A 20,367-nucleotide genomic window follows, 5' to 3' on the forward strand; every position below is an offset into this window, starting at 1 on the left:
AAACTTTGATGTATTAGGGCTTTCAGAGATTGCTAGATATTTCTAGAGCGTCCAGGCCAGCTGAAATTGGCAAAGTTGGAAGGCTCCATACCAAACTGAGCTCTGAAATGACAAACGCATCAAAATGGGCCCCATGTCCTCTACTCACCAGCTTGACAGACCAGACATAGTGTAGGCAGCTTGACAACAGCCTGCCTTTCTTTGTACAATCAAAAGATACTAATAATGTATTGATTAGGCCCACCTAAAAACATCATCAAGTCCAGTGGGCTCCTTATTCTCAGTGGGCTCCACCCTGATGGGAAATTTTTAACCGCGGATTATATAGTACCCTACACCCCATTGGTCCGTGACTTTTAGCATGTTGGGTCCTTTTCGGGCCCTAGAGTTGTCTTCCTGTTTTTGAACTGGGCCCAGCATCATTAAGGCCTATTTTGAGCTACAGAAAAGCAGGTCTTAATCAGGATGGTCAGTGGTCACCATCAAGTGGGCCCGTCAGCTGGACAACATCTGACCGTCCGATGTACCAGCCCTGTGTTCTTGCTAATTTACCCAAAAGGACTGTTTGGGTAACTGAAAGAAAATTATGTGGAGCCAAAGTCATGTGCTGTCTTCTAGCTGTTGGGGAAAAATATTTCCACAAGCTTTTGCTTACATGCTTCCATGTGTTGAGATATGGGCTTCAACGCTGACCTCTGACATAAAATGAACTCACTTTTAGATTCACAAGCTGCACTTGAAGATTTGTTTGGTTCATTGTTTTTCGTGATCGCAAAATTTCCAAGGTAAAGGGATGAAAAGTAATTTGAATTGTCTTAGAAATTCTTCAGAAACAATTCTCAGCCCTTTTCTCTTTTTCCTCTCTTTCCAAACCAATGCAGAGCGCATTTGTGCATGTTAGATTGATTTTGCATTTGTAGTTGTGAATATCTTTTTTTTTATACAAGCGATATTCAATTTTAAACTAATCTAAACTACGGGGAGGGGCATGAGAGCGCATCTGCTTTAGCCAACTAGCATATTGAGAATTACGGATCATGGAATTTTCCCAATTTATTTAGCATTTATGATTTATGTGAGATGGTTCTGGACTATAGTATTCCATCCATCAACAACGTCATAATATCCACACCATCTAGGGTTATGTTATCCAAGTATTTAATGGTCATGTCTTGGTTGTTGCTTGCTATCACCTTCAGTATGGCCTTTAGATTTTGTGCAGCTCGTGCATTGCACCTTTCATTGTGTAGGCCTGTTTCTTTGCTCTTTGAAAATCACTTTCAATGTTGCATTTATGTTATTTCCATTAGTAAAATTTGAATTTACTGCAGCAGAGCAGTTTATGATTCACCTTATTCTGTGGTATGCTTATGATGGAGACATTTTTACAAGTGCTCTTAGACTTACATGCCTTTTGGATTGTGGTTGTGAGTTATTTCATTCAAGAACTTGGTTTGGAAAATGGCCTCTCAGGTGGGCCCCCAACCACCCGGGGGGCAGCCCCCACTTGAATTAGGCACTTGTACGTTTTTGTGGCAGACGGTGTTTTGTAATTGGATGGTAGAGTTAGAGCAATTCATTTTTTGGTAGACATGTTATGTTGTCAGGCTGTTTTTTGAATCAGTGATGAGACAAGTTATATCTTTGAATTTGTGCTTGCAATTCACAGCCTACAGTAGGGTTTAGACCCAGTATCTTATATGGTTTCTATAGGAAATGTTGTAGACCTGATTTACAACGTTTATTTTTTTTTTGTCAAAGTTTGGAAGGGGAAGGGAGGGGAGGTGTCGTTAGGGTTCGAACCTGAGACCATTGATATGCAGGTAAATGCTCTTATCACTGAGCTATGGACCCGTTGGCAGACATGTTTTAGAACTAGCACAAAGAAAACTTGTGTTCCTACCAAGTGTGAATGATGCAGGCAATCTTCCTCTAATTTAAGTCAGAAAGGACATTCTAAATTGTCAAATAAATGCTGCTCTAAATAGGCCTTCTAAGGGCCATCTTCACGTGGACTTCACACAGAGGAATGCCCAGTGAGGTGGACATTCTCGTGCCTTTTAGCATCATTTTTCCATCTTTCATATGTGGTTGCTTTCAAAATCTTGTGGTCCAAACCCCAAAATTCCAAATGCAAACCTTTTTGTCAAATTTGGTCAACTTTTCCACGCCATCTGCAAATCAATGTCAACAATCTATCTAATTCCAAATGCCAATTGTCCCCCTTTTCATTTTGTTTCTTAATGAGTTGTTCTTTCCCAATTGTCTCTGGGGTGTGGAAGTGACCATAGATATTGAGTCAACTGAGCAGTTTATCATTATGGGTGAAAAATATACATACTCATGTGAAGACCGTGCCTAGAGTGCCAGAAACAATTTTTCTTTTTCTTTTTGAATGTTGCAAGTATTAAGACGAAGAAAGTTTTATTAGTGTTGTGGTGTAGTACAAACTAGTGGTTGTTATGAATCTATAACTTATAGGGATAAACATCTCTTATGTGCTTCTCCATATAATCACTTTAAGTGATTTTAAATGATTCTGGGTATAAGCATCTCATGCGTTTCTCCATAAAATCACTTGAAACCACTTCAATTGATTCTCCATAGAAGTGTTTTTTGGCCTTTTAAAATCTCTTCCAAACGAGCCCATAATATTTACGTGTAATATAAGTTTACATTTTGTACATTTGTATATGTTGAGTAAGTCCTCTAGTATGTCTGCCCTTATTTGAAAAATAAAAGTAAAAATGCACACATCTTTTCTAGGGCTCTACTCTACAACGTAGTTCAACAATTGGAAATATCTATATTTTGGGTTTTCCTTTAATGGTCAATTGAAAAGAAAATGCTAATAACCAAATTAGTAAACTATTTCACTTTGCCCCATTTTTTTACATTGATATTCCTTGAAAGAAAAAAAAAAAAAAACAAAAAAAAAAAGAGGCCTGAAAATTAAACGGTTCTGAGCATGGGATGGTATTCCAAACTTGTAACTCTATTCTGTTTAGGTCACAATTATAACTTTGGTTTCATCTTGTTAGAGATGTATGCCAGATTTTATAATTTTTAATTTATTGAATTATATCAAAACAAATACTTTTGAGATTCGTTAATAAAAGAATGAAGGGTCACATTCAAGCACATCTTAATCAATTAATCAATCCCTTGCATCGAACATTGTTAATGAGAAAGACCCATGAAAATATCAATAACGTTATGACATGTGTGATAATACTTTCACATAATATAATATTATTTGTTGGAAATAAGAAAACAGTGATATCCAATTACAGCTAAGTTTTTCTCATTATTAATTGCAAGATCTGCTGTAGCCTGTGGGCCTTACCACGAAGAAGCATTTGTGAAAAACAAGGGACTGCATGGCAAACATAGAAACTGACAAAGCATTTGTGAATCACATATCTAGGGGCAGTGCTGACATGGTGTAAGTGGCACCATTGCACAGGCTCTTGATTTTTAAGGGCTTTAAATTTTTTTTACTTTATATTATATATATTAATATTATAAAAACTTTATATATACTCAAGCATGCAACACATTGACATAAAAATGTATTTTGTGAAGATGATTTCTAATGCATATCCCTTAGTACAAGGCCCAGATTTTAGTCTTAGTAATGTTATTCTATTTGTATTTTTATTATTTTTTCATTATAACAAAAAAAAAATTAAATAGCTTTAAAAAAAAAACAGAAGCATGTGAAAAATGAATACAAATTTATAAATAAAAATCCTATACATGTATTTATAAAAAAATTCAAACACTATTTAAACATAGAAACACACCCAAAATCAATAATTGTATATTTTTTGGGTGTGTTTATAAATGGATTTTGAGTGTGTGTAATGATGGGTTTTGAGTGTGTTTATAAAGTGTTTTGGGTGTTGGGTATTTTTATAATTTCAGCCCCTATTTTGGGTGTTTTAGTGAAACTCCCAAAAATGAAAAGGAAAGATCCAACTAAACTAACAACAGTATATATCACATCCATATGATTTTTTCTGAAAAAAAGTACTTTCTTCCACTCAAAACAAAACCAAAACAAAAATTCATGCTTTCTTCTTTCTCTTGAACTCTTTATTTTTTTTTTTTACCGAACATTTATGAATTTATCAAATGAAAATATTTTTTTAAAAAAAATTATGAATTTGATTTGTGATTGTTATTACATGCTAATTGATGATGAATTTTAGTTATAAAAAATTGTTTTATGACATTAAGTAATGTCAATTTTTTTTCAGCATTTTCATATTAGATTATGTGAGAGTTCCAGTTAAAGTTTCGCACATGGGCCTCAAAATCTCATGACCGGCCCTGAAAGTACATTACTTGCTATAAACGTAGTAAAGGTTTCAAATAAAACTAGGATATTGCTTGCCCCTTTCCGTAAGGAGACACTCTTTTTTTCATGTGAATCACAGTTTGACACATATGTAAAAATAATTCATCAAAAATATAAAAAGGAAAACTTATGCGTATGTCACATTATTATTAACAGGAATGTAGAAGCTCCTATTTACATTGTAAGGAGAGAAGTATGTTTCTTAAAACTATAATGTAACAAATAGTCATGTTACATCGATATGAAAAAAGCTTGGCTCGTTAAAATTGAGGAGGAGCTCCTCCTTACAACCAATGTGTTTTTGATGCATATCAATTTGTTTTGTTTTGTTTTTTTTCCTTTTTGTTGAAACTTTGTCAATATTGCTAGAATTTGACAAGTGTGAAAACTCCATTGGAATTTGATAAATGTCAAAACTCCATTGGTTAATATAGTTGATATCGTCTAACTTTTCTAGTTCAACATTTTCTTTTGTTTTCTGGTCGAGACAAAGCATAATGATAAACAATACCTAGAGATATCAAATTAGAATTGAGAATGTTATCAACTAAAAAGGGAAAGGGAATCTGATAGTCACTATAAAGCTTCTCAAATTGCAAATTTGTGTTTCTGAAAAGCCAATATCTCCATTCGGGACATATAAATAGATCCAAATGCATGTGGAAGATTGTTGTGCATTAGATATAAGATGTGACAATATTGTTCCATACAAATAGACATGACAAATGCATGTGGAAGATTGTTGTGCATGTGACAATATTGTTCCATACAAATAGACATGACAAGCCGCGCAATGTTGTATGAAAAGATATTTGACATATACGTTGCAAAAATTCATTATTTTATTATTATTTTTTAATTTGTGAATGATTACTGGACTATATGATTACTGGACGAATCATTGGATAGAAATATCAGTATTTGTGAGCTGGGTGAGCTACTGGACTATATGTTCTGTCCGTGAATTAAGCTAAGTTCACCAATTATGCAAATCACTAAATGGTGAACTTAACATCATTATATGGTGTTATCGGATCACACACATTATAATACATATGATTTTGTTAATATTATATCATAAACTACAAAAACTTGTTATTCACTCATATTATAATGCATGAATTAGTAGAATCATTTGTCAATATTCTAGAACCGGACAATAATTTGTCTATAAATCTACACAATTTAAAAAACAAAACTTTTGCACAAACAGTAGAGTTTGAGTATGTTCATCAAATTATGCGTACATGTCAATACCTTATTTCTTAGTGGTTAATAATAAATAAACCTAAGTTTGAATCAAATTTATTATTAAGTTATTTGGTCAAAATATTTCCCCAACAAATCATGACCAATTCATGATCAAGTTAAGAACAAAATTACAAATAGAAAGCGCAATACTCTTAAAAAATTAGTCATTTTCAAATTGCATATATGAATGACCAAACACAAATCATAATGGCAATCATGGTGCTTCACATGTTAATTTATGTTTGTCGTACAACATCTTATCCTGACCATTGTTAGAACATCAATCATTACTTGCAAAGATGAACAGTTCATGTAATTTGAGTCTTAAGCTCATCTTGAAAAAAAAGAAAAAAGAAAGAAAGGGGGGGATACCGTGAGAACACAGACTCTGTTGAAAAACAAGCCCACATACATTAAATATGGTAGGCCTGTTGTTGAGACTGTTTTTTACAATGTTGCATGATTGTTGAGGACACAAAAACCTATGGAAGTTCAAGTACATACATAACGCCATAATCAAACTGACATTTTTCTGGTCTCTATGTTTTGTTGTTCCCCATCTCACTTCCTCTAGGGCTCAGTCATGGGTTAAAAACAGATTCACCTTCATTATTTGTATGGATGCGATAATCACACAAATGGACAAGTAATCTCAAATGGCTGGAGTTGTGTGGCTTGATGTCATGGATGCGAGAGTAGCCATATGATCCTATGATCCCATTTTGGAGAAGTACTATTTACTCCGAGACATTTTGAGATAAAAACCACAATTGATTTGGTCTATTAGGCCATTGTAGTGTGTGACCATATTCTTGGTCAAAAGTCACTTTGGTGTCTGTATTTTGCCTTTTTTTTCACTTTTGGTCCATTTAGTTTCATTTCGGTCAATTGTGCCCTTATAGTTTCACAATTGTAGCAATTTAAGGACAAGTCATGAATTCCGTCAACTTCTTTCACGGGATCAGAGGTATATTCGTCCATTTATGTCATTTAAACGTCATGGCCAAGTAAAACTCCCTATTTCATGTTAAGGTGCGAAAATGAGAATTTCGATTTAGGACTTTTCCAAAACTTGGGTTCATGTTGTAAGATTTGGGGAAATTTGTCGAGGGCTTGAATTGAGGACAACCTAAGAGTGAAATAAATGTCAAAAATGGACGGAAATATCCCAAAGACCAAAAATAAAACAGAGACAAACTACAAGGATTAAAAAAATGACATTTTGACCTTTCTATGCTTAAAAACAAATTCAGTTGAGGTAGAATGGAACCACCAGTTGAAATTAAAAAGTTTTGAAGGGCATTGAATATGAAAATATGGACCACAGTCCAACAGCCGTAGGCTCTGTGTTCAAGTCAACCTGCACTAAGCTTAAAAGCAATTAATTTCCTTTGGAGGCACTGAAAAAAGGCATGGCTCGAGTCAAGCCCTGCCATGGCCTAAGCAACTGGGGTACTGGTCAAGTATTTCTCAACTGACTTACAATAAGCTCCTACGAAACCATTAACGCTTCATATATTAAATGATTGTCATTAACTATAAGTTACTACATGAATCAAATGAATTATTTGTACAATTGTGGCTGATGACATGACCAACATAGAGTCTTTAAGTGTTTTGCAGACCTAGACGCCGACCAATGGACAAAAACTATTCAATAATACTAGAAACATCAAATTTTTAAGACCAATAATGCGACAATTTTTTATCTGATTTGAATTTAATTTTAATTATTAAATTATTTTAATGCCCTATCGAGTGTTTTTCGTTTTTTTAATGAGATTTTGAGGTTGTGATTGTTTTAAGAAATTGTAGGGGCGAGAGGGTGGTGGACCAATCTAGGGAATCTTGTGGAAGATGTACAGCGTTTTTGTCGGTGACTTGTGAGGTGTTGGAAGTGATCTACCAGCCGCGGAAAGGGAACAATGCGGCTCATCATTTGGCATAGTATGGGTTGAGAGAAGGCCTTAGGTTTGTCGGGGTAGACGCTGCTCAACCTTGGTTGGCGTCTGCATTAGCTTTGGATTGGGTTGAGATTTGAATTTTTTTTTTGTTTTACGGCAAGCGATGTGGTACTCTATTTTTTTTACTGGATTTTTCCCTTTGCGGTTTTATAGCAAGATTTAAATGAAGCCACATATAGCTCCTTCCCATGTTGATTACTTGGGTTGTATGTCTGTTTTCAGTTGCTAATGAAATTCCTCTTTTGATAAGAAAAAAAAAAATTGATGGTAGTTTTGTAATTTATAGGAAGTTTGAAGCCTTTTTGTTATATTATAAATATATTTTGAGTATGTTTCTAAAATCTATTTCATATAAGATTTTTATATAATTTAGATTTCTATATTAAGTATAATAGGGAATCTCCTAAAAATTATTTGCGTTTTCATTCAGGCTAGGCCTGACTTGACAGTGATAATTCAGAAAACCTTTTCTTCATTAATTTAATTTGGGTAGGGGTTCAGAAAAGTCTGAATGAGAGAGAGACTAAGAAAGCTAGTATGGGCCCAAACTAAAATTTTGAACTTATGGACCAAAACACATAATGATGCCTGGGTTGGGCCTGCCTATATATGCTGTAAATTTGATCAACGGCTATGAAGTCGCTTCTGTGTTCTAATGTTGTATTATCCACGGCCAATGAACCCCACCACTTAGATCTCTTGCAAGACATAAAGATAAGATTAGCCGTTGATCTGATCACAACCACTCATTGTTGGTGTTAGATTGCTTTCCATTGCTTAATCCAATTGTATAAAGAAAAAACTCTTTCCATGTGAATGGAGGCACAAAGTAAAACAATTAAAAAACAATATTCAGCAAAGGACATACTAGTGTAGTGGTTTGAGGTAATTACTTCCTTATGTAAGATCTTGGGTTCGAGTTCTAGTATCCGTGTAGTGTGTGTGAGTTTAATATACTCCTTTCAATAGAAAGTAGGGTGGGCACACGGTATTGAGCCCTGCATATCAATATCGGAAATTTAAAATCGGTATGATACGGTGAGGATTATGGTTATCAAAATTGGTATCGTACCATGCCAAAGCGGTATCGGTACCATTTCGGTACCAAAATGATACAACTAAAAAATGAACCAATTCAATATTCAACACCAAATAAGTGATGCCTAAGTTACAAATTCGAAGGTTCAACATATTCAATATTCAAATCCTAATCAACGTATTCAATATCCAAATCAACAAAATCAATATTTATCCATCAACAGATTCATCAAATCCAAATGGTTAAAACTCATGTCTTATGGTTTACAAACCAAAATAGTTAAAATTATGGCTTACAAAAATACAAACACAATTCAAACATAAATGACAAAAACATAAAGTTATACTATTCAGTGTACGATGTACGGTATTGACCGGTACTAAAATCTTGATACCGCTACCATACCATACTTTATTGGTATGAGTGCGATGCATCAAATATCTCCTCATACAAAATGAAACAGATGAAATCGGTATAGTACGGTTCGGTTAGGGTACGATTTTGGTATTTCGGTTTAAGATGCCTACCCATAATAGAAAATGTCTTGAAAAAATAAACAATATCCCTTTTTTTCCTTATACGAAAAAGACTATTATGTACAATATTTATGATCACATTATAGTCAAATTTTCAACCCATTTTTTAAATTTAGCTCTTCCAATTCAGAAATTTGACTCATCTATTGATAGATCACATCTTGAATAGAAGTGTGAATCATCAAATTAAGTGAATATCACATTTATTAAAGATAGAATATGAAATGTGAATGCGAAGAATCAAAGTTATGCTATTGTGTTTTCAACATAAGTCATGTTTATGGCATATTTTTATGTGTAACATGGTCCTTTTATTTCCCAAACTTTTGTTCTTTTTAGCGATGAGTAAAACTACTTAAAGTTTCAACTTTTATTTCCGAACTTATGTCACACTTGATGTGCACAACGTATAATTACATTAGAAACCAACCATGATAAAAAATTTAACACAACAATATCATGTTACTCAGAAAATATAACATTGTTATTTGAATGTAATCACAATATCAGTAAAACAAAACACAATAATTACATCATTATCACTAGATTGTGACATATTATAGATTTCTCCCAAACATATCAAAATTAGGAGGCAATAAAGCAAGTTAAACATAATCTCATATGATATTCCAAGAGCACTTTAACTTCTTAGAGCAGCAAAAGGGAGATGATGTTGGAAAGCTGAGTAGCCTACGGCCCTAAGCAGACACAAATGTCAGGCCTAATGTTTTTGCACCAAAAAAATCAACTAAAAAGGGGATTGTATTTTAAGCAGTTAAGAGCATTTATTCATACATCCGAAAATATTATGTTCGATTTCCCTATCTCAATATTACTCGTACGTAAAATGAAAAAAAACAAAAAAAACCAAGCAAGCAGCAAATAATTTACTGAGTGAGTCAGTTTGACTCGCCCCCTCTACGTTGACTAGTTGGGAGGAAGGCTACTGCTTTGCTAGTTGTGTAAATAAATTGTGTGTGGATGGACAATTGAGGCATAATAATTAAAAGAATTATTATTATTATTATTATTATTGGGTCTAAATAATTATAAATGCAAGAAAATGACGGGTCATCTTCTTGCTGTTACTAACTCTGTCGGGCCTTTGCTTCGCGGGCGGTCCCCGCCGTGCCCGCCCTATGGATAGATTCTAAATATCAACTTTACGGCCCAACGGAAACCAAGAGAATTCATTCTAAACAATTTTTTTTTTTTTTTTCATGTGATTAAAAGATAGGCCAATCAATCAATGTTATGAACATGTATCATCAAGGAGGCTGATTTTGTTGCGGATGCGACTATGAATACGGGACATTTTCATGCTTCTTTCTTGGACTCAAAATTATACGTTCTTACTTAAATTTGGACATACATCTTTCTCTAGTTATTGGGAGTGTCGTTGACTTTTTTTTTGTATAAGCGATAGTCTAAATTACATAGGGTGTCGTTGTCGTTTGATTGTAATGTTTATGTTACTTTTTCTCATAAAAAGTTGCAAGGATGAGAATGTCTTAACAAGTGAGGACTTAAGTATCATTATTGGTGTAATTTTCTTCGTTTTCGTTGTAATATGCGTAAGGTATTAACCTCCATTTACTAAATTAGGTGACTAACACACTGTATTCTTTCAAATATTATATTCGATAGGAATATGAATAATCATGAGATATACGTTGGATGACTTACTAGATTCAAAGTATACTGAAGTAAGAAATGAAGAATGGCAACTTCCAAATTCTGTCCAAATTAAAAGTAGATGATGACTTAGTCATGAAAGAATGATAAGTTTTCAAATTTGGATGCCAACTTCAAAATTTTGTCCGCAAAGTTGGTCTCCATTTATTCTTTCAACCTAATTCAATTCTAAACACCAAACACACTGTGAATCAAGTGAATCCTCACTGGTGTCCGTGACCAGCAAGACCTTGTTATTAACAAGAAGATGTTAGATGAAAATGAAATGCATGTACAATATCAATTAAAAGTGCAAAAGAGAGAAAAAAATAGTTGAAAGGTAAAACTTTAAAAAACGAAAAAGGAAAAAAATGGAGGCAGCGTTTGCCAAAGGGTGGTGGTCCCCATTGTTCATTTCCTCCTTTCACCTCTCTCTCTCACCTCAACTCAGCTCTCAACGAACTGTACAAATGGAGGTAACAAATACCCGTATAATTAAACAGGACGCCCAAAACAAGCAAAGTTCCTTTTTCTATACTTCAAATGGTTGAGAAGTAATCTCTCTTCACAAAACCAACATACACTCTCTCTCTCTCTCAGAGACAAACACAGAAACATCTTGACCGCCATAGCTATCTCTCTCTCTCTCTCTCAATATATTTCTACCCATTTGGCCATTTTGCCCACATTTGCTTCCTGTTCCCTCCTCTCTCTCTTTCTCACTCATTTCTCTCTCGAAATTGCACAGTTCGTTTCAAAACCTTAATCCAGTTACTGGGTTTTGCTTAATTAACACCACTACTCTTTGTTTGAGCTCAGAATTTTGAGAAATTAGATCAGAATTGAGCTCTGTTTTGGTTCAATTTGCCGCCCAATTTCCCAGCAACCCATGGACCCAACCGGAACAACCGTGCCCGGATCCATTTTACCAGGACCCGAGTTCGAGTCCCTCCAATTCCGAGAAGAAATCCACCGACTCATGGCCGTGCCACCGGAGAACGCCAGCTCCTTCACGGCGCTTCTAGAACTTCCGCCGACCCAAGCCATGGAGCTCCTCCACCTCTCGCCGGAGGCCAACTCTACTCCGACTCCGGCCGCCATGTCCGGCGAGGCGCGCGTCCAACACCCTTTCAATTCCAGCCTCACCTTCCCTACAAACCCCGCCTTAATCGAACGCGCCGCCAAGTTCTCGATCTTTGCCGGAGAGGGCTCGCCGGAGACAAGCTCCATGCCGTCCAACTCCGGCGCGGATTTGGAGAAGGTGAAGACCGAGCCGGTCGAGACCGATTCGAACCCGAACTCATCCCAGCTAACGCTTGACGCGACCAAGAACAACCAGAGGTCCTCGGCGAAGAGAAAGGAGCGAGAGAAGAAGGTACTAGTCCGATCAATTAGGGTTTCTAGGGTTTACTTTTCCCCTTTTTCGTGATTTTGCTGAATTTTCAAAGTCAATCACGAACTTAATTCAATGCCTCACTCTGTGAAATTCAGGTTAAGCTCTCGACGAAGAAGAGCAAGAGCGAAATCAAAGAAGACGCCGACAAGGTTCCCTATGTTCATGTTCGTGCTCGGCGTGGTCAAGCCACAGACAACCATAGCTTAGCAGAGCGAGTAATGTCTTTGATTAAACTTAAACCCATAATTAAATTTGCACTAAGTAAATATTTTCTGCTAATTAAGAAATTCAACATCACTTGTACTTTTTTTAATTATTTTTTATTGGGATTTTGCAGGCGAGGAGAGAGAAGATTAATGCGAGGATGAAGCTGCTGCAGGAGCTGGTCCCAGGATGCAATAAGGTTTGATTAACGTTTGTGAGATCTTAATCTTTGGATTAATTGGTTGATTTAGATTTTGGGGATTATATAATTGAATTTATGTCTCTATTGTCTCTTGAAAAAGTGCAATTATGTCTTCAGATTATGTTCTTTAATAACGGTTTTGTCCTCGTCAACTTTTTCACAAAAGTGCTTTGCTTTTCGACCAAGAAAAGGGCTCGCAGCTCGCTGGCTTGTGCCGGTGGTATTTCCGTAATTTCACTGCAGTTTAATTTTTTTTAATGAATAACACTTTTTTTTTTCTTCTTCAATAAGTTGGAGGACAATTGGGAAAAAGGAAAGGTTGTAGTGGTGGGGGTTGTACTGGGTTTGGTGAGGAGTCCTTTTTAAAGGTTAATTTTGTCACATAAATTTATTTAATTTCTTCACAAAAAGAATTTCTTTTAGAAATAATTTGTACTTTTTTTTGGTCAAATGACAATTGTATTTCCAAATTTTGTATTTTAAGGTTTATATAAGCAAAATTTACTCTAAATTAATCTAATTTACGGGAAACGAGATTCAAACTAATTTACATGGAACGAGATTCGAACTTGGGTCATCGCGGCGGGCTCACTGCCATGGCCATATTTGCTGTATTTCCAAATTAGACTAAGGAGATATTAACTATAAAATAGCCGAGTATTGTTTTGAATGGCGGATATACCCTCATAGAGAAAGACGTTGTCATGGGGTAATGCTAGCTGGACCAAGGTTGTGGTGCTTGGGGGGAGAGAGACCCACATAAGATAGTGGGCGTGTAGAATGGAATTACAGATTTAGATATTTGTGGGTCCCATCCCATCGGCATCTCCCATCAGCCATGGTGGACCAGGCACAAGTTAAATGTTAAACCCTCTTCTGAGGGCGCATAGTACTATCAATCTCTAACGAGTTTGGCATCCATCCTTGCTTGGATGACGGAAAAAGGAAGACAAAAGAAAACCTCCTTTAACAAACTGCCCTCGCCTAACTGCGTGGAGCATGATGTATGATGTATGTGTATTGATGTGAGAGTCCACTAGCAATTTCACTTGATTGAGCTCAACCAGAGATCTAAGCTTCCCAAGATTCCTTCATGCTGATGGCAAGTTTTTGGGACTTTCTGGGATAGTTTGTGAAATGACCTCAGAGTGTCCAGGAGAAAATTGTTAGAAGAAAAATCTGCAAATTACCCTTTCTTGGGATGTAGGTTGAATGAATATTAAAAAAAAAAACTGGACTTAAAAGAAAATCACTTTGCAATGGATCCAGTGAGCTGTACTCTGCTGGAAGCTGAGGGATAGTGATAAAATTTCCTAAGAGATCAGTATAGTTAACCCCATCTTGATATTTACTTTGGGGAAAGGTCAAATCTTGCTTATAAAGAGTGTATTTTTGATTGATTGTTCTTGACATGCATCCATATTTATGACCGTCAATTGCGTCTGCATCTTGCTATCAAAATATTCATGTTTCAAATGTCAATCCTCATGGAATTGCACTCTTCAAAAATCAAATCACTCTATTATTGTCCAGGGAAGTTGACTATTTCACTTCATCCCATTGTTCATGCAAATTCTTTGGTAGTTCAAACTGACACGATGACAATGCTTTTGAAAAATGGGAAATGTGAATCCATCACTGGATTTTGGTTTGAGATTCTGATTGTACCGTTTCTTAGATATTTGACATTTTTTTAATTATAAAAAACTATTTACTCTTGTTATGTACTATCTAAGTGTGGTCTGATCTGTAAATGCTCTTTACAATGAATATAACAAAGAAAATAATAGATATCCAACTTTTCTTTATGGGTTTAAATTTTACATGAGGAGTTGATATTTCAATCATGAGAGGGCTCTCCCATTTACAGAATTCGTTCCATCTTGTTGGGTTGAATATGTTGAGCAAACTTTTTCTGTTAAATGTTCTTTAACGATTACCTTGAATCATTTGAATATTTGTGTGCATCTTCTTATAAATAGATTACTCTTCCCATTTCCAGAATCACTACCTAACACAATTTTGCTTTGCAGATTTCAGGCACCGCACTGGTTCTGGATGAAATCATCAATCACGTGCAGTCCCTACAACGTCAAGTTGAGGTCAGACCTGCTGCACATCTCATACATCTCAAGTAATAGTTTTAGCACTGAAATGAAAGGGCTTGACTTTAAGAATTTGGTTGGAGAATCCTTTATTCCTTTGTTCCTTTGAATAAAGCTTCAACTAACTGATGGGTTCTTCTTCACCGTATGCAGGCTAGTGGAATGGTATCCAGGGATATGTGATTTAACAGTTGGATATGTCCTCTAAAATCCCTAGCTTAAAAACATTCATGTAAAATTGGGACTATCTGATTTGTTTCAGTGCTTTTTTCCCAGTATAGCATTTCCATTTGCCAAAGGTCTAAGAAAGTTTTACCCCCTGAAAGTCTGAAATTATTTGCCAAGTAGTTATCCATCAGTATGGATATAGACTCTTCATCATGTCCATGCATACATCCATTTTGGTTTTAGCTACTTTTAGATGCTTAAGTTATTCCCTTCTTTTAGTTACAATGCCAGAGAGAAGTCAAGCAATCCTAGGGAATGAAGTTATCATACTGGTTATTTCTAACTATCTTTTACTGCCATGTTCTGATTCTGGTAAAATTTCATTTGTTTCAGTTCTTATCAATGAGACTTGCGGCAGTCAACCCAAGAATTGATTTCAACCTTGATAGTATATTGGCTGCTGAAGTAAGTATCATGCAGCTCCTTTAAATACTATTCTATTTTGAAATTGAGAAGCTAATGAGGCGTCCTCGTGTTTATCAGTGGTTCAGTATTATTTTCGGGGGTGTGGATGCATACCTGGCTGCTTAGGGGCCTGTTGCCATCATTTGCAAGTTATGCAAAAATATTAGACTTGTTAGTCGCTTCATGGTTTGACCATTAATTATATACTTAACAATGGCAGTGTAGATTAGCTAACAGTTTTATGCTGTTTTTGGGTTTGCGTCATTAAATACTGCTAGCCAAATATTAAATGACGCTATTCAGCGATCAAATGTCAGGCCAGTGGATGAGCTTTGGAGGCCCCTGTTTCTGTCTACTACCTGGCTACTTTTATTTATTTATTTGGAATGGTTTTTAGATTATGATAGATAATTGTCAGTTACCATCAGTAACCAGGCAATCTATAGGTTGTTTACATTTAGTGGGACCACTGCAATTGGGGGTCCATGAATGAGTTTTTTTTTCTTCTTCTTTTTCTCTTTGTTTGAAGTAGAATTGTGGTAATTGATAGGCTTCACTACTTCATGGAGCAAGTTCTACCCTTAAGTTAGTGTCATATTGATTGCATATTACTGATATATTTGGCTATCCTCCACAACTTTCAGAGCGGATCTCTAATGGAAGCTAACTTCGCCAATATGGTTACACCTCTGATGTGGCCAGAAGTCCCAATCAATGGAAACAGACAACCGTATCATCAGCAATGGCACTTTGATACTAATCAGCCTGGTTGGGGGAAGGGAAGAAGAAACTCATACTTTCATTACTCCAGAGACCTCCCTTATCAGTTGCGACTCTTCAGCAAATTCAGGTAGACCGATATGAGTCTTATTGTTCACGCATCTCCTTATGTGTCTCCAAAACCCTTTGCCATTGGCAGAGTGCTTTTCATATCTCATTTCAGGCCAACTTTTCAATTGATTCAAGAATTTGATATAGTGTGCTATCCTCACACTCGATGCAGTCATATTGTTGATGAAAAATATACATGAGGTGCAATTTGTTTCTTTTCTTAGCAGAAAAGTAACATGGAATAATGAGATTTAACTTCTTCATTTCATTATTGTTGTGCAGCAACTCTGCAGAGAAGTCATTTGAAGATGGAGATGTGAAGACGACGTAATTAAGTTCTACTGGTAGAAGTGTATATATCAAGTATAGTATTTTAGCAGTTAGCAGGAAGTAGAGGAAATGCCTTGGTATTCATGGCGCGTTTCTTTGGTCTCTATTTTTCATGGTCAGTTATGAATCCTGATTTCCCTCTGTCTAGAGAGGGAGGGAAATAGGTTTGGTATGTTATCCTTATGAAATATATATATATATACTAACTTTGAGGGTCATTCAATCTAATACTTATTTTTTGAACTCTTTGATTGGTTCCTATTGTAAAATCATTGAATGAACCATTACTTAACAACTGTTATTGGAAGACTTCTTTGTTCAGTCTCAGTGTGTGCACCATCAACTTCTCTGCACTTTTTTTCTTTTTAAAACATAACAAGGGCTGAAACAAAGCTTAATATGGTTCTGAAAGTGCTTCCTTACTCTTTCATAATTCCTGTACCGATTACAGAATGTGGAATGAGCTGTGCTAGCTTAAGTAACGCATGGGCATGCGATGATGCTATCACAGCCTCTGGATCTTCGCTATAGGATTGGCAATCATCAACAGCTGTGCTAAGGCCGCACGCCTTGGGCGACTAACGCTAACATAATCCATGTGCCCAACTCGATCCCCCTTCAGTTAGAGTATATATGTCATGTAAAAAAAAGAGTTGATAAATCCGTACTAAACCCTATTACCTAAAGTGAATCCAAGGAGAATTATAGAAGGGGGAGTTTCCCAAAATTTCCATTTGTTTCTTTGCATTGCAGTATAAAATCAAACAGAGTAACTGAATTTTGACTCCAGAGACCCATAAAGGCAGGCGAATTCCAAATGGCTGCTCCATCTCCTCCTCCTTCATCCCTCATCCAATCAATCACAGTCCCACTCCTCTTCTTCCTCTTCCTACTTCCTCCCCTCCAATCCAATCCCGCCACGTCACCCACCATCGAACTCCCTCACACCCTCTCCGCCACCACCATCTCCGTTGTCGACTTCGGCGCCACCGGAGACGGCGTCCACTACGACACCTACGCCATCCAATCTGCCATCGACAGCTGTCCCACCTTCTCCCCCTGCCACGTCACCTTCCCTCCTGGGCGCACCTACCTGACCGCCACGATCCGCCTCAAATCCGGCGTCGTTTTGGACATCCAAGAAGGAGCGACGCTCATGGGCGGCCCGAGACTCGAGGACTACCCGAAAGAGCAGAACAAGTGGTACGTGGTGTTGGCGGAGAACGCGAGCGACGTCGGAATCAGCGGCGGTGGAGTGGTGGACGGTCAGGGCTTGAAGTTCGTGACGCGGTTCGATGAGAGGAAGAATGTGATGGTGAGCTGGAACTGGACCGGCGCTTGCTTGGGCGACGAGTGCCGGCCCAGGCTCGTCGGCTTCATCAACTGCCGAAATGTCAACATCTCCAATCTCAGGTTGCGTCAGCCGGCTTACTGGTGGTGCGCATTCTAATTTTCCCAATATAATATAATATAATATATTTTCATTTTCATCCTATATTTTGTGTTTAAAAAATGACAATACTCGACATATAGGTATGGATAAATTGCCATTACTTTACGGTTCAATTATTGTGAGTTGGGTTCACTGACTTTTTTAAGCTTATCCGCAACATCTAATTTCACTGAAAAATGAATTTACAAATGGATTAGGTTTATGAACCATAAAAATATCCGCTTATATTATAACACGTGGGCATACTCTCCAATACTTCACCAATACCCTTGACTAACAACTCTGCCAAATTGTTGCTTTCATTTGATTAATGAAGATTAGTCAACATTGTCTGCGAGAAAATTCTGTTAAATACTCTAGATATTGTTTTTTTTTTTTTGGTTTTGTTCGAACTACTCTAGATATTGTTAGTATCCCATAGCATTTTTGTGTGCATTTTTTTTAATACAAATTATATTGTGCATTTCTTTTTCTTTTCTTTTTCTTTTTACAAATTATATTGCATTTGGTTCCTACTTTAAATGACCCCAACGGTTGCTAGTTTTGAAACAAAGTAATGCTAGGAAGACCACATTCATAGATTACCTTGTATAGCACCTCTGTAATAGAAGTGGAGAGAGAGGTGGTACACAAGGTAGTGTATAAATGTGGGCTTCCTCGCATTTTCCTTTGAAATATGCTTCTACCACATCACTTGACTTCCTCTTTCTCCTCTTCCAAACATTATAATTGTAACCGATCTCAAAGAAACAAATTAAAAAATTATATTGCCCACAATTGGTTTGGTTACAAGTACAATTCAGTATAGTATAGCTAAATTTAACTGGTATTATTTTTCTCTTATTTAAGTTATATAATTTGACTATTGTATTTCTTTAACTTAACTTTCAACTCTAGCCATGCATCTGATGGAAACATTGCATAATTGCAGCTTGCACATTGTGCGGTGTGAGAACGTACTCATTCAAGATGTTTCGATTTATGGAGACTTCAACACACCCAATAATGATGGAATAGATATTGAGGATTCGAATAACACAGTCATTACCAGATGCCATATTGATACTGGAGATGATGCTATCTGTCCAAAGACAAACACTGGCCCCCTCTATAACTTAACCGTAACAAATTCTTGGATTCGAACAAAGTCTTCTGCAATCAAACTTGGTAGTGCTAGTTGGTTCGATTTCAAGGGTCTTGTGTTCGACAACATCACTATTGTAGATTCTCATAGAGGCCTGGGATTCCAAATCCGTGACGGAGGTAATAATTTTGTTTAGCTTTTCTTGTGTTATATTTATGTCCATTATTTGTGCAGAAGAAAAAAAAAAATGACATCCCATTATTATATGATAAACTGCTTATCAAAGTTACAGATGAGATAGCTTGAAACCAAGCTAGAAATTTGAATGTAAAAGTTCCAGACTAATCACTTGGGACTGGCTTCTGTTTAGCAAACCTCTTCTTTCTGTGGCTTGTATGATGTCTGTCTTCAGAGTTCAGACTAAAGATTTACAGGTTAAAAAGTTGAAAATGACTAAGAAATTGGTTCAACTAAGTAGCAGCTGGACTTGGTGACGTCGAACATTAGAAATTTTCATTGCTCGCTAGCTCTCATAAATCTCTGTGTCACGAGATTACCGATGATTCACCTTGTGCAGGAAATGTGAGTGACATTACCTTCTCAAACATAAACATCAGCACAAGATACTATGACCTGTCCTGGTGGGGCAGAGCAGAGCCTATCTACGTGACTACTTGTCCGCGAAACTCAAATTCAAAGGAGGGTTCAATCTCTAACCTACTCTTTGTCAACATCACTTCAACTTCTGAGAATGGTGTATTCTTATCAGGCTCTAAAGGGGGGCTTCTTAGTGATTTGAGATTCATTAACTTGAATCTGACTTACAGAAGATGGACCAATGACGCTGGTGGGTTGGTAGACTACAGACCAGGATGCCAGGGACTGGTTAATCACATCACAGCCGGCATCATCATGGAACACATTGATGGCTTAGTGATTGACAACGTTAACATGAGATGGTCTGATGACCCGTTAAGGCAGTGGAATGATCCCCTGGATTTCAGGTCGTCAACTGTAAATAACATATCTCTGCTTAATTTCCATTCAAGCTTGTTTGTACAGCCGGTGAAAGAGGGAGAGAGAGAGAGAGATTAGGAAGAGCCACAGAATAATGTCATTCTTTTGATTGTACATTTGGGATGGATTCGAACTTTTGTGACGCAAGGCCGGCCACATGTTTTCATTTCTAGTGTATGTGTATCCCCGTTTGTAAGAATGCAGGTCATTGTGAATAAAGAATACAGTATGGTTCAAAGTTTTATGAGATTTAAGGCATGAAATTTGTTGTAATTACTGCTCTCC

General features: G+C 36.5%; 2 protein-coding genes across 2 annotated transcripts; both read left to right on the top strand.

Annotated features, from left to right (window-relative positions):
* The first annotated feature begins 11,324 nt into the window (after positions 1-11,324).
* LOC103339336 (transcription factor bHLH48-like) lies at positions 11,325-16,849 on the top strand. The gene is given in 8 exon segments (XM_008242607.3): positions 11,325-12,202; positions 12,319-12,438; positions 12,561-12,626; positions 14,663-14,731; positions 15,296-15,367; positions 16,012-16,140; positions 16,142-16,217; positions 16,481-16,849. Coding segments are annotated over 8 exon segments (1,056 nt in total). The 5' UTR covers positions 11,325-11,716; the 3' UTR covers positions 16,519-16,849.
* Positions 16,850-17,052: 203 nt separating this feature from the next.
* Positions 17,053-20,355, top strand: LOC103339337 (Pectin lyase-like superfamily protein). Its single transcript, XM_008242608.3, has 3 exons — positions 17,053-17,965; positions 18,913-19,244; positions 19,643-20,355. Exons 1-3 carry the CDS (start codon positions 17,346-17,348, stop codon positions 20,158-20,160), a joined length of 1,470 nt encoding a protein of 489 aa, XP_008240830.2. The 5' UTR covers positions 17,053-17,345; the 3' UTR covers positions 20,161-20,355.
* The last annotated feature ends 12 nt before the right edge of the window (positions 20,356-20,367 follow it).

This window comes from Prunus mume, linkage group LG8, assembly GCF_029339155.1.
Source record: "Prunus mume cultivar Tortuosa linkage group LG8, ASM2933915v1, whole genome shotgun sequence".
Lineage (NCBI taxonomy): Eukaryota > Viridiplantae > Streptophyta > Magnoliopsida > Rosales > Rosaceae > Prunus > Prunus mume.